At 38.5% G+C, this 22,072-nt stretch overlaps 1 protein-coding gene across 1 annotated transcript in view; it reads left to right on the forward strand.

Moving 5' to 3' along the window:
* sel (canopy family protein seele) overlaps positions 1–22,072 on the forward strand; it is a 344,529-nt gene that overhangs the window by 139,208 nt on the left and 183,249 nt on the right. Inside the window, exon 3 of the mRNA XM_067147564.2 lies at positions 16,531–16,646. Coding sequence (XP_067003665.1) covers positions 16,531–16,646 — 116 coding nt within the window. The remainder of the gene's footprint in view (positions 1–16,530; positions 16,647–22,072) is intronic.

Raw genomic sequence — 22,072 nt, forward strand, 5'->3', positions numbered from 1 at the left:
CGCATACAGCTGTTCTCAGCTTGCTCGCTCGTCCTGCTGAATGTAAACAAACCAGGCAGGCACGGAGTAATACGCGTGGTGATAAAATACGATCAACTCTCAAAAAATATGCATATACCGGTCGTAACCGGTAAAATATATTAACTTCGAAGTTGCTAAAGCAATTCTGGATACATGAATGAAGAATTATTTAAAAGACTGACATTAAACATATAAACAAGATGTGAAATGGACTGCTGTGAAATGGCTTGATTTTTCATGAACTTTGATTTATTCTGCGAGTGGCGAAGAGCACATTTTCGGAGTTTGCATGGATTCTACCAACCTCATTGTACTTGGGTAATGTGACTACCCTCAACATCGTCAGGAACCAGCGGAGGTCATCACGAGCATCGGGAACTTGAGGCGTATTCCGTGCAACCAACCTGGATGGTCCGTCCGCATCTTGACGGAGTACTTGGGCTTCTGGAACGTGTTCCGGCCGGTGCGGCCTGGTGAGCTTGAGACCTGGGCCATTTAAAGGACAATGTGGAAGATAACCCCTATCTACCATGAGGTGATGTGCAATTTAACATGCATTACATGAATAAACTCTTATCAAATCAGATTCAAATTTTTCTTGTAGATAGGACCCTGCCTCCTGTACCAAGCCCTAGCTATTATTCATCCAGTTTAGCCCTGAGAACTATTCCATGCTTGCATTGAAAATAAATCTTAAAGTCGGGCTCTTTTACTGGTACTATATCAATAACACTTTCTTTCTGGGCGTAATTTATTTATCCATTTCCGTAAATACATTTCCATTGATATTTGAATTTAGTGCGATTCTTTCAGGTCAAGTCACTAGGAGCGCCACCGTCGAATTGTCTCCCATTTTAGCAAGGCTAAATCCGTAAGTGTCGCTTATTGTCTCTACTGTATTTGGTAGAAGTACACCTCGGCATGCTGACAGTCGCTTGTTTACTACATAATCAATACAATTACGTTTATGTTAGGAAATATTGTAATTTGAACTGGCGGAGACAATGTTATACCTCATCCAAATAGTACTCAATTTATGCCACACATGTATACTTTGATAGTTAAAGTATATGATGCATTTGTATTATTTACATTTAGAAATTCGTATTTGTGTTAATCGTAGCAGTACAAGCATGGCTCCCTTTTTTGTTTATATTTTACTAACATTCAGAAGTAACGTGGTTCCAATTCAGCGAGTGAAATATCTAAACTAGTGATTTTTCATTGATGTATTTCATCTTAATTACTTTGTAAATGTGTGGGGTATTGCAATAAAACAGCACAGAACACCCGTGGATCTACAATGAGGAGACATGGCGTCACTGAACTAAGCATAAACAAAGCAAGCGCGCTCCTCATGGTCTACTGCACCGTACGCACGCTGCCATCTTACTACGTCAGTCATCTTCTATTCGGCTTACTGCTACCCAAGCTACCAGCCATCCATGTATAGAGATCAGTGATACCAAACCGCACGCAAACTGCTTGTTGGAACAAACCTTATGACATCACCTCATGAACTACCTCGATCATTTGAACTAGTTCATTTGAACGGCTCAAGGCTATGAACGGCATCTAAAGAACAAGTTCAAGCAAATGAACTAACTGGCCCCATTCCTACCCCTATTTTTTATGTTGCCCGCATTTGTAGCTTTCCCGCATCCGTCATTTTTCCCCTGCCCCCTTAAAAACGATGCATGGAGGTTTTACTGTATATGTTATGGTCAACCCTGAAATTAAATACACGAAGTTACATCTTGATGAGTGCTCTGTTTTCACTTAACACTGGGAACACTTTCCGTGATCTTATAAAACAAGGAAATTAAGCAGAATATGCCTCACGATAAGTGATAATTTCGTTTCTTAGTAACTCATTACGAACACCACTAAAAATACTACATCGCTTAGAAATTCGTCACAGTTTCACGAGTTTCAGAACTACCGTCAATGTTACACACATACACAAACAAAGCCTTTCAGCTGCTACGAAGCACGACGCAGTTACAAAATTTGTTTTATATAAAATCACAGCCTGATACTTTTCACGTATTTCTTTTCTTCAAAATCGCAGCCTGCTACTTGTTTGGGAACATCTCATTTTTCTTTCATCTTCTTCTTCTTCTGCTTAGGAATTTCTTGGGCGCTGCTAAAAAGCCATTACCCAGTCACAACACGTGTTGTCGCGAATCTTCAGAGAAACAGCTTTTGAATTTTACTGGAGATGGATGGAGTTGTTCAACACTTATAGTAACACGAGGATTATCGGACGAGAACGTAACGGTCTTATGTTACAGTTATGTAGAGGAGGATGCGAGTTAAGAAACGCATAAAACTCACTAGTCAAACGAAGTTAAGAGTTTAATGTTACAGTTATCCAAAAATTCTTGAATAGTAAGAACAATTGAAGGTGCAGGCTGTTGAACGAGGCGAGGTACAGTTGTGGGTACTCGAATTCGTTGCGAGTAGAAAGTGTGGAAAAAGTTTCCTATGTAGGGTGAAATGGGAACATTGAAAGAAAACATGATTAACATCTGCCATGCTATTATTACATGAACACATGGGTGAATCCGTCGGTTTTAATTTGAATTTATAAGCCGGAGTCAGAGCGTGATTAAAGCGTAATCTGATAATAGTAGTAATATATCTGCGTGAATATTTTGTTTTAGAAAACCATGGGTGACCAGCAATTCTCAGTTGCAGCTGATAATAATATTTTCCCTTTAGTTTCGCCGATTGTGACCAGTTGTTGAATAGCAAGTTTTGTGATCAGGGTAAAATCTGTGTAGGGGAGGGCAATGGAAGCGTTGATACCTGTTCCTAATGCAGCTTGTTTTGCCATTTTATCAGCCTGATCAGTGCCGGCGTTGTTCGAATGCCATTTTATCCATATTAAAGTTATATCAGGTCCAGTTTCATTGAGCTCAAATAATAGGCGTCTAATGTTGCAGATGTACCAATTAATATAGGACTTGTGTGGCATTCAGCATTGAAGCACACTTAAGGAAACTGTAAAAATGATCGCTTTGGTGATGTGGTGATGTTTTAGGTATAACAAGGCTTCTAGGATAGCGAAAGCCTCAGCAGTAAATATGAAGGCGTTGGTAGGAAGAATATATTGCTCACTTACGTGTAACTGCGGAATGTAATATGCGGCCCCCGTGCCTGCATTATACTTGGATCCATCTGTGTATATAATGACAGGAGGGTTGAGATCATTTATCGCTATTTTAAGTGTTGTGTTAGGTATATCGGAAGGTTGTATCGTGCTGTTATTAAAGGAAATGTGCGGAGGCGCTACAATATTAGGTTTGTAGTGCATAATATTATATGGCATTGCATTGTGTGGAAGCGAAATATCTTGTTGAATCCTAGTATGATATTGTCGCGTCAAGTAGAAAGCGTCTAACAAAGCAGGAGTTCGTGATTGTTGGTGATAACGGTGCCGATATTCCGCTAGTAATTGTAGTTTAGGGAAGATAGGATGTCTAGCTAGCGCCTTTCTTTGCAGTAGAAATTTAGAAGCTAAATACAAGCGGCGATAGTTTAGAGGCATTTCACATGTCTCAACAAGTAACGCATTAGTCAGGGTAGACGGTAAAGCGCCTATACATAATCTTAGTGCACGATGTTGAATTATGTTGAACTTGTAAATAGGAGTGGAGGAAGTAATATCAAGATAAAGGGGCCCATAATCTAGAAGGGAGCGTATTGTATGCCGGTAAAGTAATAAAGCCGTTACGGGATCAGCACCCCCAGTTCCGTCTAACTGTCAGTTTTGAATATATTGGCAAATTTTTTAGTCTTCTTCGAAAGGTATTCAAAATGGGGTTTGCATGACAATTTATTATCTAAATAAATACCTAAGTATTTGTACACCCTTATGATCGGAAGTGTAATATTTACGATTCTGAAAGAGTTTGTATTATAATTGCGTTTATGCGTAAAAATCATGGCACATTCTTGGAAGACAATAATTCCAAGCCGTGCTCATGTAACCTTGCCTTAGCACTAGTTAATTCTCTAGTGATATTATTTCTGCATTTTCCAGACATTCATTAGAAGAATAAATGACTATATCATCTGCATAAAGTAATATTCTTGCATCGCGTGCTACGATACCTTCTAAATCCTTTAAGTATAGAGCGAATAATAGGCCACTTAAAATGTCGCCTTGAGGCAACCCATTTGACGCGTACCGTACATTCGACTTATTGGTCTGACATGTGATTTCCATTCGCCAAAAATATAAGAGATGTTGGAGCAATTTGAGAAAGTTATCAGGGACATGTAAATTATCAATCAATACTGATCTGCATTTAGGGCAGTCGCCCAGGTGGCAGATTCCCTGTCTGTTGCTTTCCTAGCCTTTTCCTAAATAATTTCAAAGAAATTGGAAATTTATTGAACGTCTCCCTTGGCAAGTTATTCCAATCCCTAACTCCCCTTCCTATAAATTAATATTTGCCCCAGTTTGTCCTCTTGAATTCCAACTTTATCTTCATATTGTGATCTTTCCTACTTTTATAAACGCCATTCAAACTTATTCGTCTACTAATGTCATTCCACGCCATCTCTCCGCTGACAGCTCGGAACATACCACTTAGTCGAGCAGCTCTTCTTCTTTCTTTCAATTCTTCCCAACCCAAACATTGCAACATTTTTGTAACGCTACTCTTTTGTCGGAAATCACCCAGAACAAATCGAGCTGCTTTTCTTTGGATTTTTTCCAGTCCTTGAATCAGGTAATCCTGGTGAGGGTCCCATACACTGGAACCATACTCTAGTTGGGGTCTTACCAGAGACTTATATGCCCTCTGCTTTACATTCTTACCACAACCCCTAAACACCCTCATAACCATGTGCAGAGATCTTTACCCTTTATTTACAATCATATTTATGTGATTACCCCAATGAAGATCTTTCCTTATGTTAACACCTAGATACTTACAATGATCCCCAAAAGGAACTTTCACCCCATCAACGCAGTAATTAAAACTGAGAGGACTTTTTCTATTTGTGAAACTTCACAACCTGACTTTTAACCCCGTTTATCAACATACCATTGCCTGCTGTCCATCTCACAACATTTTCGAGGTCATGTTGCAGTTGCTCACAATCTTGTAACTTATTTATCACTCGATAGAGAATAACATCATCCGCAAAAAGCCTTACCTCCGATTCCACTCCTTTACTCATATCATTTATATATATATAAGAAAACATAAAGGTCCGATAATACTGCCTTGAGGAATTCCCCTCTTAATTATTACAGGGTCAGATAAAGCTTCACCTACTCTAATTCTCTGAGATCTATTTTCTAGAAATATAACAACCCATTCAGTCACTCTTTTGTCTAGTCAAATTGCACTCATTTTTGCCAGTAGTCTCCCATGATCCACCCTATCAAATGCTTTAGACAGGTCAATCGCGATACAGTCCATTTGACCTCCAGAATCCAAGATATCTGCTATATCTTGCTGGAATCCTACAAGTTGAGCTTCAGTGGAATAACCTTTCCTGAAACCGAATTGCCTTCTATCGAACCAGTTATTCATTTCACAAACTTGTGTAATATAATCAGAAAGAATGCCTTCCCAAAGCTTACATACAACGCATGTCAAACTTACTGGCCTGTAATTTTCAGCTTTATGTCTATCACCCTTTTCTTTATACACAGGGGCTCCTATAGCAACTCTCCATTCATCTGGTATAGCTCCTCCGACCAAACAATAATCAAATAAGTACTTCAGATATGGTACTATATCCCAACCCATTGTCTTCAGTATATCCCCAGAAATCTGATCAATTCCAGCCGCTTTTCTAGTTTTCAACTTTTGTAACTTATTGTAAATATCATTGTTATCATATGTAAATTTTATTACTTCGTTGGCCTTAGTCTCCTCCTCTATCTCAACATTATCCTTGTAACCAACAATTTTTACATACTGCTGGCTGAATACTTCTGCCTTTTGAAGATCCTCACATACACACTCCCCTTGTTCTTTAATTATTCCGTATGTCCTTCTTGGAACCTGTTTCTGCCTTAAAATACCTATATATACACTTCCATTTTTCACTAAAATTTGTATGACTGCCAATTATGCTTGCCATCATGTTATCCTTAGCTGCCTTCTTTGCTAGATTCAATTTTCTAGTAAGTTCCTTCAATTTCTCCTTACTTCCACAGCCAATTTCTAACTCTCTTTCCAGTCTGGACCTCCTTCTTAGTCTCTTTATTCTATTATAATAAGGTGGGTCTTTACCATTCCTTACCACCCTTAAAGGTACAAACCTGTTTTCGCATTCCTCAACAATTTCTTTAAACCCATCCCAGAGTCTGTTTACATTTTTATTTACCGCTTTCCACCAATCATAGTTACTTTTTAGAAACTGCCTCATGCCTGCTTTATCAGCCATATGGTACTGCCTAATAGTCCTACTTTTAAGACCTTCCTTTCTATCACATTTATTTTTAACTACCACAAAAACAGCTTCATGATCACTAATACCATCTATTACTTCAGTTTCCCTATGGAGCTCATCTGGTTTTATCAGCACCACATCCAGGATATTTTTCCCTCTGGTTGGTTCCATCACTTTCTGAATCAGCTGTCCTTCCCATATTAACTTATTTGCCATTTGTTGGTCATGCTTCCTGTCGTTCGCATTTCCTTCCCAATTGACATCTGGCAAATTCAGATCTCCCGCTACAATCACATTTCTTTCCATGTCGTTTCCCACATAGCCGACTATCCTATCAAATAATTCCGAATCCGTGTCAGTGCTACCCTTTCCCGATCTCTACACTCCAAATATATCAAGTTGCCTATTATCTTTAGAAATGAGCTTTACACCTAGAATTTCCTGTGTCTCATCTTTAACTTTTTCGTAGCTTACAAATTCTTCTTTCACCAGAATGAACACTCCTCCTCCCACCATTCCTATCCTATTTCGACGATACACGCTCCAGTGCCGTGAGAAAATTTCTGCATCCATTATATCATTTCTCAGCCATGGACGACGTGACAGTAACGTGTACGGGCACGTTGTCATGGGCAGCTTTGATATCAAGAAAAGCAGCAACTGTGCTGTGTTTGCGTTGTTTTGCCAGTAATAGGTCCGTTAATAATATATTAATGGGGTCTGCAGTGCTTCTCCCTTTTATAAAGGCATATTGATATGCGGGTGGCAAATTGTGATAAGCGAGACACCATAGAAATTAATAATGAATAATTGGTTGATGACGAATTCCAAGAATTTGGCATTTATAAGTTGACATGTACTCAGTGTAAAAAAACATATGTGGGACAATCAGGAAGGAGCTTCATAATTAGATATTTAAAAAAACGTCAAAGCAGAGAAATACAGAAGATTCTCTGCTATGGGAGCTCGTATGAAAGAAGCGAACCACAAATTCACTAATATCAAACAAGACCTTCAAATCATAAGTAAGTAAGATCAATAAAGGAACACTAATGAACAACCTAGAAAACATCTACATTTTTCTTGATAAATTAGAAAATGGGGAATGGAATCTTAACAAAATGAATGAGCAAAAAGACCTCTTATACGAGCACATCAGCAAATACATGGAATGGCTTGACAGATAACAAATAAGACGAAAAAATGTAATAATCAAGCACGACGTCGCGGAATGACTGCTAAGTCTCCCTCCTCCCTCAAATGACGTACTAGATGATGACACAACTCCACTTCCCATTTCTTCTGTGGATTGCTCGAACAATCAAACCGTGTCACATCGCTACTACACTAGGTCGTGCACAAAGACAGATCCCCAAGGCAGCGCAGAATACACATCTTTCCATGATATGATAACGTGAGACAAGCTGCCCTAACCAGATGACCGCCATTTTATAACAGAGACAATACCAAAGAACTTTTACCAATCAAACAATCGACACAGCAAATATTTTTTTCCATAACCTAGAGATTAACGCTTGTGCTTATTGTCCAATATTTTTCATCTAAGTTTTCCTTATACAGTTGATGATGACCATTAAGTGGTTGAAACATGTTCTGTGAGTGATTATGTATATTTAATTTTGCCCAACGCAAAAAAATAAAGTATCGATTAGGTGGTTCTTTAATTATACTTGTTGATTATACTCATCGATACGGTCATGAAGTGTACAACTTGCAAAGCGTAGTACTGTTCGTTAAAAGTGAGAAAATGCGTGGTTTTTCATTTGATCGAGTATTTCATATAATATTGCTCTTAACTGCGCCATTCCTACTGACATCATTGTAATGACCTATGTTCATTTCAGTTGGGAAAACCACTAAGACATTCTTTCTGAGGATGAAATAGGCAGGTGGAGAGTGAATGTCTGCCATTATAATGAAAATTCCCTAACCCGGTCTTTATATGAGAAAAGACATTTGGTTAAGAGCTATGCAATTTAATACAATCTTGCTCACAACGTGTACACTACGTAACCTAGAATTCTGTATAAAATGTAGAGTTCCGTAGCGAAGCACAGGTACATCAGTTAGTAATTACATAAACCAAGAAAAGATCTAAGCTGTTTTACATTACACGGAGTCTTGGCATCAAAGATTTTTTGAAAGTCGGACCTCTTCTGGTGTTACCGCTTGTGGTGTTATTGTATGGCCCAAAAATGTAATGCTTTGTATGCAGAATGTGAATTTATTTATTTAGTTTAAGGGTAAATACCTCTTTAAGGGTAAATACCTCTTCCCTAAGCCTATTTAAAACTGTATTCAAGTGTTTCAGGCTGTTCAACGAATGAATGTGACGCAATAACCAAGTCGTTAATCTAACTAGTAGTGAAACTCCCTGTGTCCTGTCCCAGAGCTATGTTTAAAGTACATATCAGAGCAGGTGATGAAGTTTAAGTACTGAAAGGTACTCTTGTGAATTGGTACATCCTATTCTTCTGCTGAAATGCAGTGAACATCCTATCTTTTTTCCTCAAGGGAACCTGCTGAAAACTGTAGTGGATAACCATGTCCTACTCTCAAATCTTTGAACCAGTTCCTCAGTAGTTTCAGGCCTTCGTTGGCCCGATGCAATACGTTTATTCAGTTCCTTAACGCCTAGGCACAGACATACCTTTCCGTCTCTTTTAGCAACTACAACTAAGGCATTCAAATACCTGCTCCATAAGGGTTCAAGGATTTCATCTTCCAACATATGATCAATGACTTCCTCTATGACCTCAGCACGTACATGTTGTTTGAACAGACTCTCGCAGACCAAATCTTATATTCTATCTTATATCCATCCTATGAACTTGTGCATTCGAAGAGGTCCATCAGCAGCGTACCAGCTTTATTCCGTTCCACATTGGTGCACCAATTGAAACTTCATAAAAAAAACTGTACCTCAGAGGTATAGGACACTATGTGACATTTACCAAATTTTACAGGAGAACACTTTGAAGATGTTTTACTTTGTTCTCCCTTAACTTTCTTGCCTGCTTATAGTACTTTCATAACAAAAATTTACAATCAACTCTTTGTACATTGTGTATCATGTTATTTGTTTCTTTACTTCCTGATTTTTTTATGGATATGTTATATATGTACTTCTCATGAGCATGTTGTATTATATGACATAGTGTTCTTTGTTTTTTTACAATTTTTTTACATTGCACTGACACAAATAGGTCTTATGTCAACGATGGGATAGGAAAAACCTAGGAATAGGAAGGAAGTGGCCGTGGCCTTAACACCGCAGTGGTCACGCGTTCTACTATTGTAGAACAGGTCAATATGTTTTCCAGCCCTGAGCGGTTGGCAACACCTGTGGCCTTGAGGGTCAATGTACCTTCTCTCCACACCCATGTACGTACCCCAGTGCAGTTTCGCGCGTCTAGCTGTCACGTACTCAGCTTGAGCTGAACAACAGTGTAGTGTTCTACTATTGTAGATCACGCGACCACTCGCGTACCATTTGTGTTTTGTAATTCTCACGTGTATTTTTTTTTTCTCCATGTCCTTTTTGACAATTGAGTGATTATATACAATTGAAAATGTCGGAATGTGACGGTGAGCAAGTGCGAATGTGGTTGGAGGAGGTAGAAAGTGATAATGAAAGTGTGCTCGGTGTTGAGGATGAAGACGAACTAGAGGAGGATTTAGTAGAAGAAACTGCAGAACACAGTGATACTGAGGACGCACCAGGACCAATAGTAGAAGAAGAAGAAGAAGAAGAAGAAGAAGAAGAGGATGAAGAACCCGTGCCGATACAGCCTGCTGTTGGAGCAACACATACAGATGCAACATCTATGTTTATGCATGAGTTTTATATTGGTAGAGAAAATAGGAAAGAACCATCTTGCTGGTATCTAGAATCCTTAGTCCCACAAACTTCAAGAAACTCGATTTCAACATAATACCGGATTTTCATAGGCCTGGGCCTCAAGGAAATGCAAAACATGCAACAAGTCCATTAGCGTCATTGTCGTGTCTTATCGATGATGAAATGATTTGACAAGTAGTTTCATGCACAAACATATATGTTGATAAGAAATACATTTAGCAGAGATAGAGATACTAAATATACAGATGAGTTGGAAATCAAATCTCTGCTAGGCATTATGTATATGTGCGGTGTTTTAAAATCAAGCAGGCGTAATGTGTTTGAGCTCTGGGATGATAGTTGTGGGACTGGTTGTGAGGTGATCTATGTCACGGTGAGTGAGCATCGATTCAGATTCTTAATTCGATATTTAAGATTTGATGACATACGTGACAGAGAACAACGTAGAGCTCTGGATAAGTTAGCTGCTATTAGGCTAATTTTCAATAAATTCGTCTCAAACTCTGCTAATGCCTTCAAACCATCTGATTATCTTACCATAGACGAACAGCTTGTGGCTTTTTGTGGAAAATGCCCATTTAGGCAATATATGCCAAAGAAACCTGCCAAGTTTGGAATTCAGGTTTATGCCCTAGTGTCTTCATCCAACTATATATACCACTATTCTAGAAGTGTATGTAGAGCAACAGCCAGATGGCTCGTTTCGCAAGAGCAACAAGGTAAATGATCTTGTGTGTCATCTAGTTGAACCGATAGTGGGGTCACACAGAAATATAACAGTGGATAATTTCTCCTCATCAATCCCTCTAGCTAGAATCCTTTTGCAAAAATCTCTGACTTTTGAAAAAATAAAAAGCCGGAGATTCCTGAATGTTTTCTGCCGAACAAAGATAGGGAACGTAAAACCAGCCTTTTTGGATTTCAAGACAATTTTACACTTGTATCCTATGTTCCACAGAAGAACGAGGCTGTTTGTGCTGTATCAATCATGTACTACAACAAGGCAGTTGATGGTGAAACTGGAGATGAGAAGGTCTTGTATCTTCACAACATACAACCAGACTAAGCATGGAGTGGACATTTCAGATAAAATGAGTGTCCAGGAATTCCCGCAGGTGGCAACTAACAATCTTTTTTCATGTTATGAATGTTGTGGGTGTGAGCGCTATCAACATTTTACAAAGCCAACAAGAATGATGCAAATATCAGTTGTAGGCAATTTCTGAAGGATTTGGCATTTGAACTGATGGTACCAGCAATAAGATGCCGCATCACCATGGAAACCTTGCCAAAAGAGATATGATGAAGAGGAAAACTTTTGCTACATATCCCTGAAGAAGCTCCAGCGCCAAGTGTGCAAGGTGGTACAGTAGGAAAATGTTTTCTCTGCGGCAGGCATCGCAATAAATCAACGAGGAAGACTTGTGAAACATGCCAGAGATGGGTGTGCCCGGACCACCAGAAAGTCGTGTGTGATGACTGCGACACTTTGTGTAGCAAATCATTGTACCTCAAAGTGGCATTACGAAGTGAGATTTTTTAATTTTAAATTTTGGATATCTTTGGACACTTTTCTGTTGTATTAAGTAAAAATGATGCTGATACGATGCTTACATAAACACTTATCGTGTAATTTTGTTTAATTATATGTGTTTATAAAAATAAAAAGTTTTAATTCATAACATGTGTTTTATATTGTATATTTTACACACCTAAGCCCAAAATAATTGATAATTGATTTTAACAAGTGTAAAAAATATTAACCTGTGTTCTACAATAGTAGAATGGACAACCATTCACGTAACGCTCTGAGACGCGACCACTGCAGTGTTAATTAAGGTACAGCCCCAGCATTTGTCTGGTGTAAAAATGGGAAGCCATGGAAAACCATCTTCAGGGCTGCCATTATTGGGGTTCAAACCCACTATCTCAAGGATGCAAACTCACAGCTGCGTGCCCCTAACCGCACGGCCAACTCGCCCGGTCATAGTGTTCTTGGTATTTAAGAAGTAACCAGAAACACATTATCCAATCGCAATTGTTTCATATGAAGGAGTATATTACATAAATGGAACATTATTGTGGAGTGACATGCTGTAGGAACATAAATGACCGAGCTCGATAGCTGCAGTCGCTTAAGTGCGGCCAGTATCCAGTATTCGGGAGATAGTAGGTTCGAACCCCACTGTCGGCAGCCCTGAAAATGGTTTTCCGTGGTTTCCCATTTTCACACCAGGCAAATGCTGGGGCTGTACCGTAATTAAGGCCACGGCCGCTTCCTTCCCACTCCTAGCCCTTTCCTGTCCCATCGTCGCCGTAAGACCTATCTGTGTCGGTGCGACGTAAAACAACTAGAAAAAAAAAAAACATAAATGTTAGATCTGACCTCATATATGTCTTCTTCTGGATAGTCTCTCTTGTTTGTATTACTTGTATGTTCTAAATTGTTATAAATCTCATGGCGAATTGAAGGGGTATGGAGCAGCAGTGGCATTTCTACTAGGATAGTTAGGGAGATATTTGAGATTTGTTTCATATCTACTGGAAATGCATGGGTGGAATCTTACGAAATCAACCTCTTGGTTCTCACCATTAAAATATGTTTTTAAATATAGAATTCCCAAGTTTTCCTGTGACACTTTTACATATTTTGATAGCAGAAATTGTCGTTTGTCTATATTCCTCCTCCTGTGAACAGGAGGAGGGTTTGATGTACAGTGAGGTGAAAATTTTAAAATCTAAGTTCCATTATGAACAGTCTGTTTGCTGGAAGTTTCTCTTACCAGTTGTTGCCAGTCCCAGAGTGTTAAAATGCACGTATTCGGCTTCTTCCTTTTCCTCTCTATCAAGGCATGAACACTGTCAGCTTCCATATGGGTACGGCCTCTTCATAAACACTTCTGAGTTGTGGTCTATTGAAATACCATTGCATAATGATTTAAGGTATATTTGCAACCGTAGTAATCATTCACTAATATGAGGGCTGTAGATAACAAAAGCTTACCAAAACTTTATTGTTGAGAAGTAACAATCGGGTATTAAATGAAGAGAAGTTTTATTTCAGTGGCATCTCACCATTGCAAGTTAGAGACACCCTCTAGAAAGTAAAATCAAATGTAATTAGAGTTGATACTATTGGTACAGTAATGCTGAAGAAAATATTAGACACAATCATCCCTCCACAAACCTACACATTATTCCTTACAGTATGGTGCGTACCACACAATGTGGAAAATGGTTCTGGTACGTCCGTTGGCAAAGTTTCAGACCTCAATAGACAGCAATGACTACCGATCCATTAACATAATTTCGACTGTTGCTAAAAGACTAGAGTACATTGCTTTACAATCTAATCAAAACTTAGTTGGTGAAGACGATATTCTAGACACATTTCAGTCGGTTTTTTGCAGCAATCATACCACATGCACTGCCTTACTTAAAGTGACTGATGACATAAGACAAGCAATAGACTCAAGACAGACAACACGAATGGTCCTCCTCGACTTCAGCAAGGCATTCAGTTCTGTAGACCATGATTTATTACTCTCGAAACTTGACCTATTAGGTTTCTCAATAGAACCTTGAACGGTTGGTAGCAATGTGTTTCCAATCCAACAAAGGTAGCCAATCTTCTTTGTGGCGGACCGTGGAAACAGGAGTTCCTCAAGAGTCTGCACAAGCGCCTCTTCTTTTTTTCACTGTATATCAGTGATCTAAATCTCTTTTAAGTACAGCAGGCATCACATATACGCAGACAGCGTGTAACTGTACCTTTTTTTGTAGACTGTATGACATTTTAGAAACAACAGAGAAATTAAATTTAGATCTTGAATCAGTAAACAACTGGGCCGTAAAGCATGGACTGTCTAACAGACATAATCGTCACTGTTTAACCTTACTGCAACGAACTTTAAATGTCAATTCTCCTCCTTATCTTAAAGTATGTTTCTGTAATCTCTCATTACATACAACAACAACAACAACAACAACAACAACAACAAAACACAAGAACAACTTCCATTGTTTTATTTTTATTCTTTTCTTCCTCAAATGTCTGAGGTTGCCATTCTGAAAAAGAATATCATACAATGCAAATTCAGTAATCTAAGGACAATTTAGAATAAAATATACAGGATAATTATAATTTTAAAAAGACAATCCTTAGTGACAAAGGTCCTCCCCTGTGAATCATCTGACCTTGCCATGGTGGAGAGGCTTGTGCATCTCAATGAAGCAGATAGCCACACTGCACATGCAACCATATCGGAGGGATATCTCTCGAGAGAACAGACTGATTAATGGCTCATCGAAAGGAGGCTAGTAACCTGTTGGAAATTGCTAGGGCGGTATTCTGGACGACTGATTGATATCTCCTTGTCTTAGTTGTGTTGATACTGCTACACGGCTGAAAGCAACTACAGCCGTAACTAACTCCCGAGGACATGCAGCTCTCTATATTAATAAATGTTGGCTTCCTTCCAGGTAAAGCAATTAGTAAGAATGAGCAAACAAAAAACCATAGGACTTGCTTCTACTAACTGCAGGTTTTTAGTGATAGGTGAACAACTGGTAGGGAATTTACAATCTGGATGACAGTCCTAAATTGAAATATTTGGTGATTGATTGAAGATTCATTCATTCATTCCAGGAATAGAATTGACCTCCATGTAGACAAGCAACATATCTTGGATATTGTGATTAAGATAAGCACATTTTGTCATGCCTATCTAATACTGTATATTTCTTGGCAAAGTATGACTTAACCTCTTCAAGGTCATGCCAAAGGAACTAATTCTCTAACTAAACAAAATAATGTGGCATGAAGTTAAGAGAGGGATCATTGATGTACGATTAAATAACTTTGAATATTTGTATGTTGGGTATTCAGCCCATAGGCTGGTTTGATCCACAACACCTCGACCATCAGCTGCCATAGATGGCTTAGGCATCATTGAAGAGGCATTCTAGGGAAATGCGAAGTGAGATAGTTTCCCATTGCTTTCTTCACTGAGCCAGACATTGCTATTACGGTACATATCAGTCTACAAAGTCCGTTAAAATGCACGCACCAGCTGATCATACGAGTGACATTTTCACACCATTCATAAGAGGGATTGGCTCTGTATAAGGAATTGCATTACTAGTATCACTCATAACTCAAGTCATTTTCTTATTGTCAGAGCCAAGGATGTAACTTAGCCAGGTTAGTGACAGTAACAAATTTGATTTAGCCCATACCAGAAGACAAAGTGCACTGCAAACACAAGAATAATAATCATATGACATTTCCCATGTTGATGTGGGCAGTAGAATACATCCATAGTATCCCATAGCTGCCGTACAAAGCGACTAATGGGGGAACCAGGGGCTCTGAATTAGAGAGGGTGGGGCGGCAATCACAGTTACCCTAGCTGAGTCTGGTATTACCTCCACTGATATAAACTTTTGTGCTCCATTTTCAGTCAGAGATCACCCCCTGAAGTTTCTCAGTGGACTTAAAACTCACTATGTATATATTTATAAAACTGTGTGTGTTAAATCCCTCTAACTTCTGTTGCCTGCAAGATAATTTTTCCCAGAGAGGAGTTCTTTAATATGCTAGTAAATCTGCTTACAGAGTCTTTTAACAATTTCATACTTTTATACACCAGCTAATTGGCCATAATTTGATCCTCCGACTTTTTCTGTTGCATACAGTACTTTGTCCATTACAATCAACTAATCCATTGGACTAAATCAGTTTTGAAGAATAATATTCAGAATTGTAACAACTCGCATCAAGTTATTTTAATTTAGAAACATGGAAAACTCGTATTGCTGGCATTGTACTAATGCATTTTTGTTCCATATTTGCCATATATACAGATCTTCAAGATAAAGTTATCAGTATGGTTTCAGTGTTGTAAAAATGTACACTCTTTCATGCTTCGAAACTTATTTAAAACAACTAACATGTTGGATAAAAGCTATTAGATAATATTTTCAACGCCCTGTAATGGTAATTTGAGATTGATCCTAATAAAAATTCCTTGTATAGGGAGACTAAATTGCGCTTTGTTTCCATGAATGCCTTTGTTTCTAACTTAGATCTCCTCTCTTCACTGTCATTGCTGGATTAATCTATTTCCAACACAAGGATTTGTTTGTGCTGAATTTCAGGTTTTTCTTTTTTTTCTATTTTTTTTTTCTTTTTTCTTTTTTAGTATGCCGGGCAGTTGTTGAGGAAATAGAAAACATAATCCAGAAGGTTGATCCCAGGAAGAAAGTTGATGTGGGGAGTTATCGTCTTGATTCTGATGGAAACCAGAAACATAAAACTGTAAGTGTGGTAATCCTCTTCATTGTTGTTATTCTGAAGGACTTCAGTAAATGTGTCCAATACTTATTCTCTAGTTCTTATTTCTTTCTTTCAAAAAAGGTACTTTTTGATACTGTTCAGTTTTCATTTCTGTTAAATGGAGAATTATTCAAGGTGTGGGATAGAGACAATACTTGTCCAATTGTACTTTATTTCTTTTATTATGTGGAGGCTACATAATGGACAAAGATATAAACATAAGGGCCGCTTCACACTAGGTGACAGGAATCGGCTACAGAGTAGCTCATTTGAATTCCCTGTTTCCGAGCGGTAGCTGACCACTCTACTTAGCCACCTTCCCCGGCCTAGTGCCAGTTTTCATAATGAGTTCTCAGGCAGATGAGTGTCTCTTGCTGCTCTTATTATTGTTGAAAAGAAAGAAGGAAAGCTTCATAGGTTTCATTCACATCCTATGTTGAAAGATCGTTTGGAAAAAGGACTTTTCTAGAAACTATCCAATGATTTATGTGATAATGGTACAAAGTTTTTTAGTTACTTCAATTTTCTCTGTAGACTACTGAGAGGCTGGTATTGTGGAGGTATTCGTACACACAGCCACATTTTGAAAATTATTGCTCGATTCTCTCATTTCGCTTGCAACAAGATGCCTTAAATATTGTTCTCCACAACTTAATTAATAATGAAAAAATTGCATGCCTGCCCTTGTATTGGCAAAATCTCCATTATCTTATTCCTATTCTGCCTGGCTAGTTCCCAATCAATTGAAGTTGTCACCTTATGTGGATCTGACCCAATTTTACAGAGCGATGTATTCACTATTGCGCGTATCTGTGATGTTTGGTAGTGTGGTATGTTGTGTGTACACACGAACAAAAGTACCCAGTCCCTGAGGCAGTGGCATTAACCATACATTATTAAAATCACCAACCAAGCAAATGGCCACATGGTTTGGGCCATGTAACTATCATCTTGCGTTCGGGAGATAGTGGGTTCAAACTCCTCTGTCGGCAGCATGGAAAATGGTTTTCCATTTTCACATCAGGTAAATACTGTGGCTGTGCCTTAATTAAGGACACAGTTGCTTCCTTCCCACTCATCCCTTTCCTATACCCTTATCACCATAAGACCTATCTGTGTCAGTGCTACCTAAAGCAAATTGTAAAAAAGAAAATCTCCGACTCGACCAGGAATTGAACTCACATCTGGACCAAAGCTCACTGTGCTGAGCATGTAACCAAACAAGTCGGACATCAAAATTATATTGAACATTTAATGAAAGTGTGGTCTCTTATATTTGTAATACTTTAATTACAAAACTTGTTTCTTTCCTGGATGTTCTTTCTTCAAAGTCGCTGAAGAACTGTGTCATTACTTCATACCATGCCGTTCTCTTCTCAAATTTATTACTATATTTGTCACAGTTTAAGTTCCAGATGGGTGCTGCTCAGTTTATAAATTAAATCTTCTGTGTTTATTTCGTTCACTTGTTTAGATAATTCATTCATACTGAATGTAATAGATTCATTTAGTACAGTTTATAGTATTCTGAAATGGAATACATAACGAGAAAGAACTTGAAATGCACAGTGACACTGGAAGGTGTTGTGAATGGAGTGCAAAGAGGACGAATAGCTGGGCTACAGAGTAACCTAGTGTGAAGACTCCAGTACAAAATAATGGTTCACTAGGTGTTGCCAGCCAGGGTTGCGGAATCTGGCTCGGTGACCGGTAGTGTGAGTCAGCTATTGCAAGGTTGGCTGCTGCGTTTCTTTCTGTAGCTTGGCTACTGAGTAGTCCAGTATGAAAACCTCCATTTAAAACAATGTTTCACAAGCACGGGCAGCTGGTAGCAAATTCATTGCCTAATGTGAAGGAGCCCTAAAAGAGAACAGGACAAACATTAAAACAGGAATACACTTTTTTTCTAACTTAGATATCTCCTCTCTTGAGTGTTGTTGCTAGATTAGTCTATTTCCAACACAATGATTTATATCTGCTGAATTTCAGGTTAATTTTTTTCCCCTTGTTTAATATGCCGAGCCGTTGTAGAGGAAATAGAAAACATAATCCAGAAGGTTGATCCCAGGAAGGAAGTTGATGCGGGGGAGTTATTGTCTTGATTCTAATGGAATCCAGAAACATAAAACTGTAAATTTGAGTGGCACTTTCTGTTGAGGTGAATGCAACAGTGGTCAGACCACATGTGAAACTAGGGTCACAGCTAAAATAGAGCATGAGTAGTACATGTTTTTGGCAGTAGGCCAGACCATATGTGTACCTCTTAGATGTTATGGGCACTAGGTTGTAGCTCAGAGTAACTCAAAACTGGATAACCAGTACTGTAGCTGGTGAGGTCATTGTTGCTCCCTTGTAAACTAGAATCCCGCTGACTTGACTCCTGATAACCCTACGTACCGTATAACTTGACAAGCACTAATTTTTCTTCTTTCGTAATCACTAAATGATTTTGTTGATCAATATATGAGCCATGTTTCTATCTCCTAACGTGACTTTGGTGTGTCAACCATTGGAACAGAGCATTTTGGAACCATTGAAGAAGAGATACAGGCGTAAACTTATTCTTCTTCTCTTGTCCTAGCCGTGTAGGAAGAGTGTGACGTAATTGTTAACTAAATAAAACAGACATGTTAGATGTAGTGGGGTGGATATCAGAATCTTGGAATGAAATTGAGCATATAAGCCACATTCGTTCCTGGAGAAAATTGCTGGATCATTGAGGAAATGAGTTTCAAGAAAGCAGGGAAGAGATGGAAAATTGTTAAATAGTGGACTTATTCCAGGTTGTAAAGATGTTAATGGTGGTGATGTTAGAGAATGGATGGGGAAGGATGAAAGCTGTAGACTTTTAGATAGTGAAATAGTTGCACTAGTGAAAGAGAATGAAGATGAATCAGAAGACAAAGAGATAGAAGACAACAGAAAAGTTAGAAAGATGACTCACAGTGAAGGACTACAGGCCACTGAAGGATTGCTTCATTACATGGAGGAGCAATGTGCATCTGTTATGGACATTTTGTTTCTCTGTCACCTTCATGACAAAGCTGCATGAAGACAAAATGAGTGCGAGAGGCAGTCAAGGATTAAAGAAAAGTGTTCCTACAAAGAACTAGTAATTTCTTCAGTTTTGTATGTAAGGCTTTTGTAATTTTTAACAATATTTTAGGGTGTGTTATACTTGTCTGTATCTTGTATTGTGCTAGAATTTTCATTAGAGTAATATACTGTAAAATAATAAGTGAATAATCCACCCCTTATTTTGTAAAACTCTACATTTCAGGAACTCAACATCCTCTCAACATATTTGGTTGAGTTTGTGGAACTATATAATGTGTTTCTATATCAACATTAAAATCTCTCCTTGAAGAATTATTAGTTGTACTAAATTCTGAATCAATAGAAGTAAAAATCATGAAGGTAAATGTTGCTGAATATGAATACTTTGCATTTATAGGCTCAAATTAATGTATGTTTGCATTTGCAAAGTAGCCATTTTACAGCATTACTGACGTATATGCAACTTAATCTCTTTCGCTCATGTTATGTAAATGTACTTGTGTCATAGGGTCGATGCATAAGTTCATGCGGTTCTTATATTTTTATTTTACTGTCACTGTCACACACTGTAACTCATAATCGCTCATTGATGTATGACCCTCTGCCAACGTTCGGGTAGCAGTTGAATGCCTCACCTGTAGAACTGTTTTGGTTTTCACTGGGAGAAATCTGTTAGCCATTGGTCAAGAGAAGCTTCGTCAGGAAACACTTGCTCCTGAATGTGGTTAGAAAGAGAGCGACAAAGATGGAAATCTGAGGGGGCAAGGTCAGGGCAATACGGTGGATGAGGAAGAGGTTCCCAGCCAAGTTCAGCAATCACACCTTTGATCAATTGTGCTGTATGCGGACAAGCATTATCATGTTGTCAATAGCAACGGCAAGCTGTCTTAGCTGGTCACTATACACAGCAGAGCTAATTGTTACATTTTTCGGAAGGAAGTTCTTGGTGAAGAATGCCATCCTTGTTCCACCAAACACACAACATGATTTTCTGTGGATGGGCACGATCCTTGGCACGGGAATTGCTTTTCTTGATGGGCTCAGCCTTTGTTTCCTCTTCTTCTGTTGACATACAGGCACCATTTCTCATCACCGGTGGCATTGTTCGAAAGGAATGCTTCGTGCCTGTCGTAAGCCAACCGGTGCCGGACAAGCAATGCTGAACAGATGTTTACTCGTTGATTTTTGTTACTGTCACTTATCACATGTGGTAACCATATACCCAATTTCTGTACCTTACCCATTGAATGCAAATGGCGTACAATAGTTAAATGATCACATTCAAAAACTAGTGCCATTTCCCGCATTGTTTGATGAGGATTCTCATGAAGCAACTCATTCAAGCGATTTTTGTCAAAATCTGAAGGTCTTCCAGAACGTGGATCATCAGACAAGTCAAACCGTTCTGCTCGAAAGCGGGAAAACCATTTTTGTGCTGTTCTTTCAGCAATTGCTTCATTTCCGTACACTTCACAAATTGTTATCGCAGCTCCCGCTGCACTGGATCCTCGGTAAAACTTTTCTCAACTTAACATTCCATATCTGTTTGTCTGAAATATACACAGATAATACATTCACAATCAAGAAAACCTATGTTTCACAACACAACTCCAAACTTAATTAAAACAACGGAATAACAATCAATCCCTTCACTCTGCATTGTTGCTAACCCAAAAGAATGCCACATGAACTTATTCATCAACCCTATATATAGTTATGCTGCAATATTGCATGCATACCTAATCTTGGTGCTCTGTTAAGCATGTTGTTAATTTGTAACTTTATTCTTTTGCTGCTGTCTCTTCACAAAAGTTTGGCAACCATTACAGATTAATTTTCCTATTTTGTATTTCCCATATGAAATTTGCTGTATCATAGGTTCGAACCATTGTCAGAGGTTCTGCACCCAGGTTAATCTTCTCCATCAGTTGCAACAGGCTGTATTTGTCAGTTCAGAAGATATGACTAAAATGGACGGCATGGTCTACAATGAGATTTATTACATGTAATTTCCTGTATTTTGCACGATTTCCTGGCATGATGAAGAACTTCCTTTTTGGTTATTAGGTCTGCCCATGGCAAATTGGAACATTCTGTCATATATATTCGCATTTCAAAGACCTGTACTCAATTCTCCACCAAAGCCCTCATTATACATCATTTGACTCTGTAAAACAGCTCTGCTAACACATAACTCTTTACTGTATACCAACGACTTTCAAAGCAGCGGTCACAGTTGTACACTGGATGTTTGAATTTCAGAAACACACTTCTGGCAGTGCCGATTCGGGTTTTGATTTCTACATCTGGATCCCATTCTCATGTTCAGCTGCATCATAGGTAGTTGAAAT

Source organism: Anabrus simplex, chromosome 5, assembly GCF_040414725.1.
Source record: "Anabrus simplex isolate iqAnaSimp1 chromosome 5, ASM4041472v1, whole genome shotgun sequence".
NCBI classification, from domain to species: domain Eukaryota; kingdom Metazoa; phylum Arthropoda; class Insecta; order Orthoptera; family Tettigoniidae; genus Anabrus; species Anabrus simplex.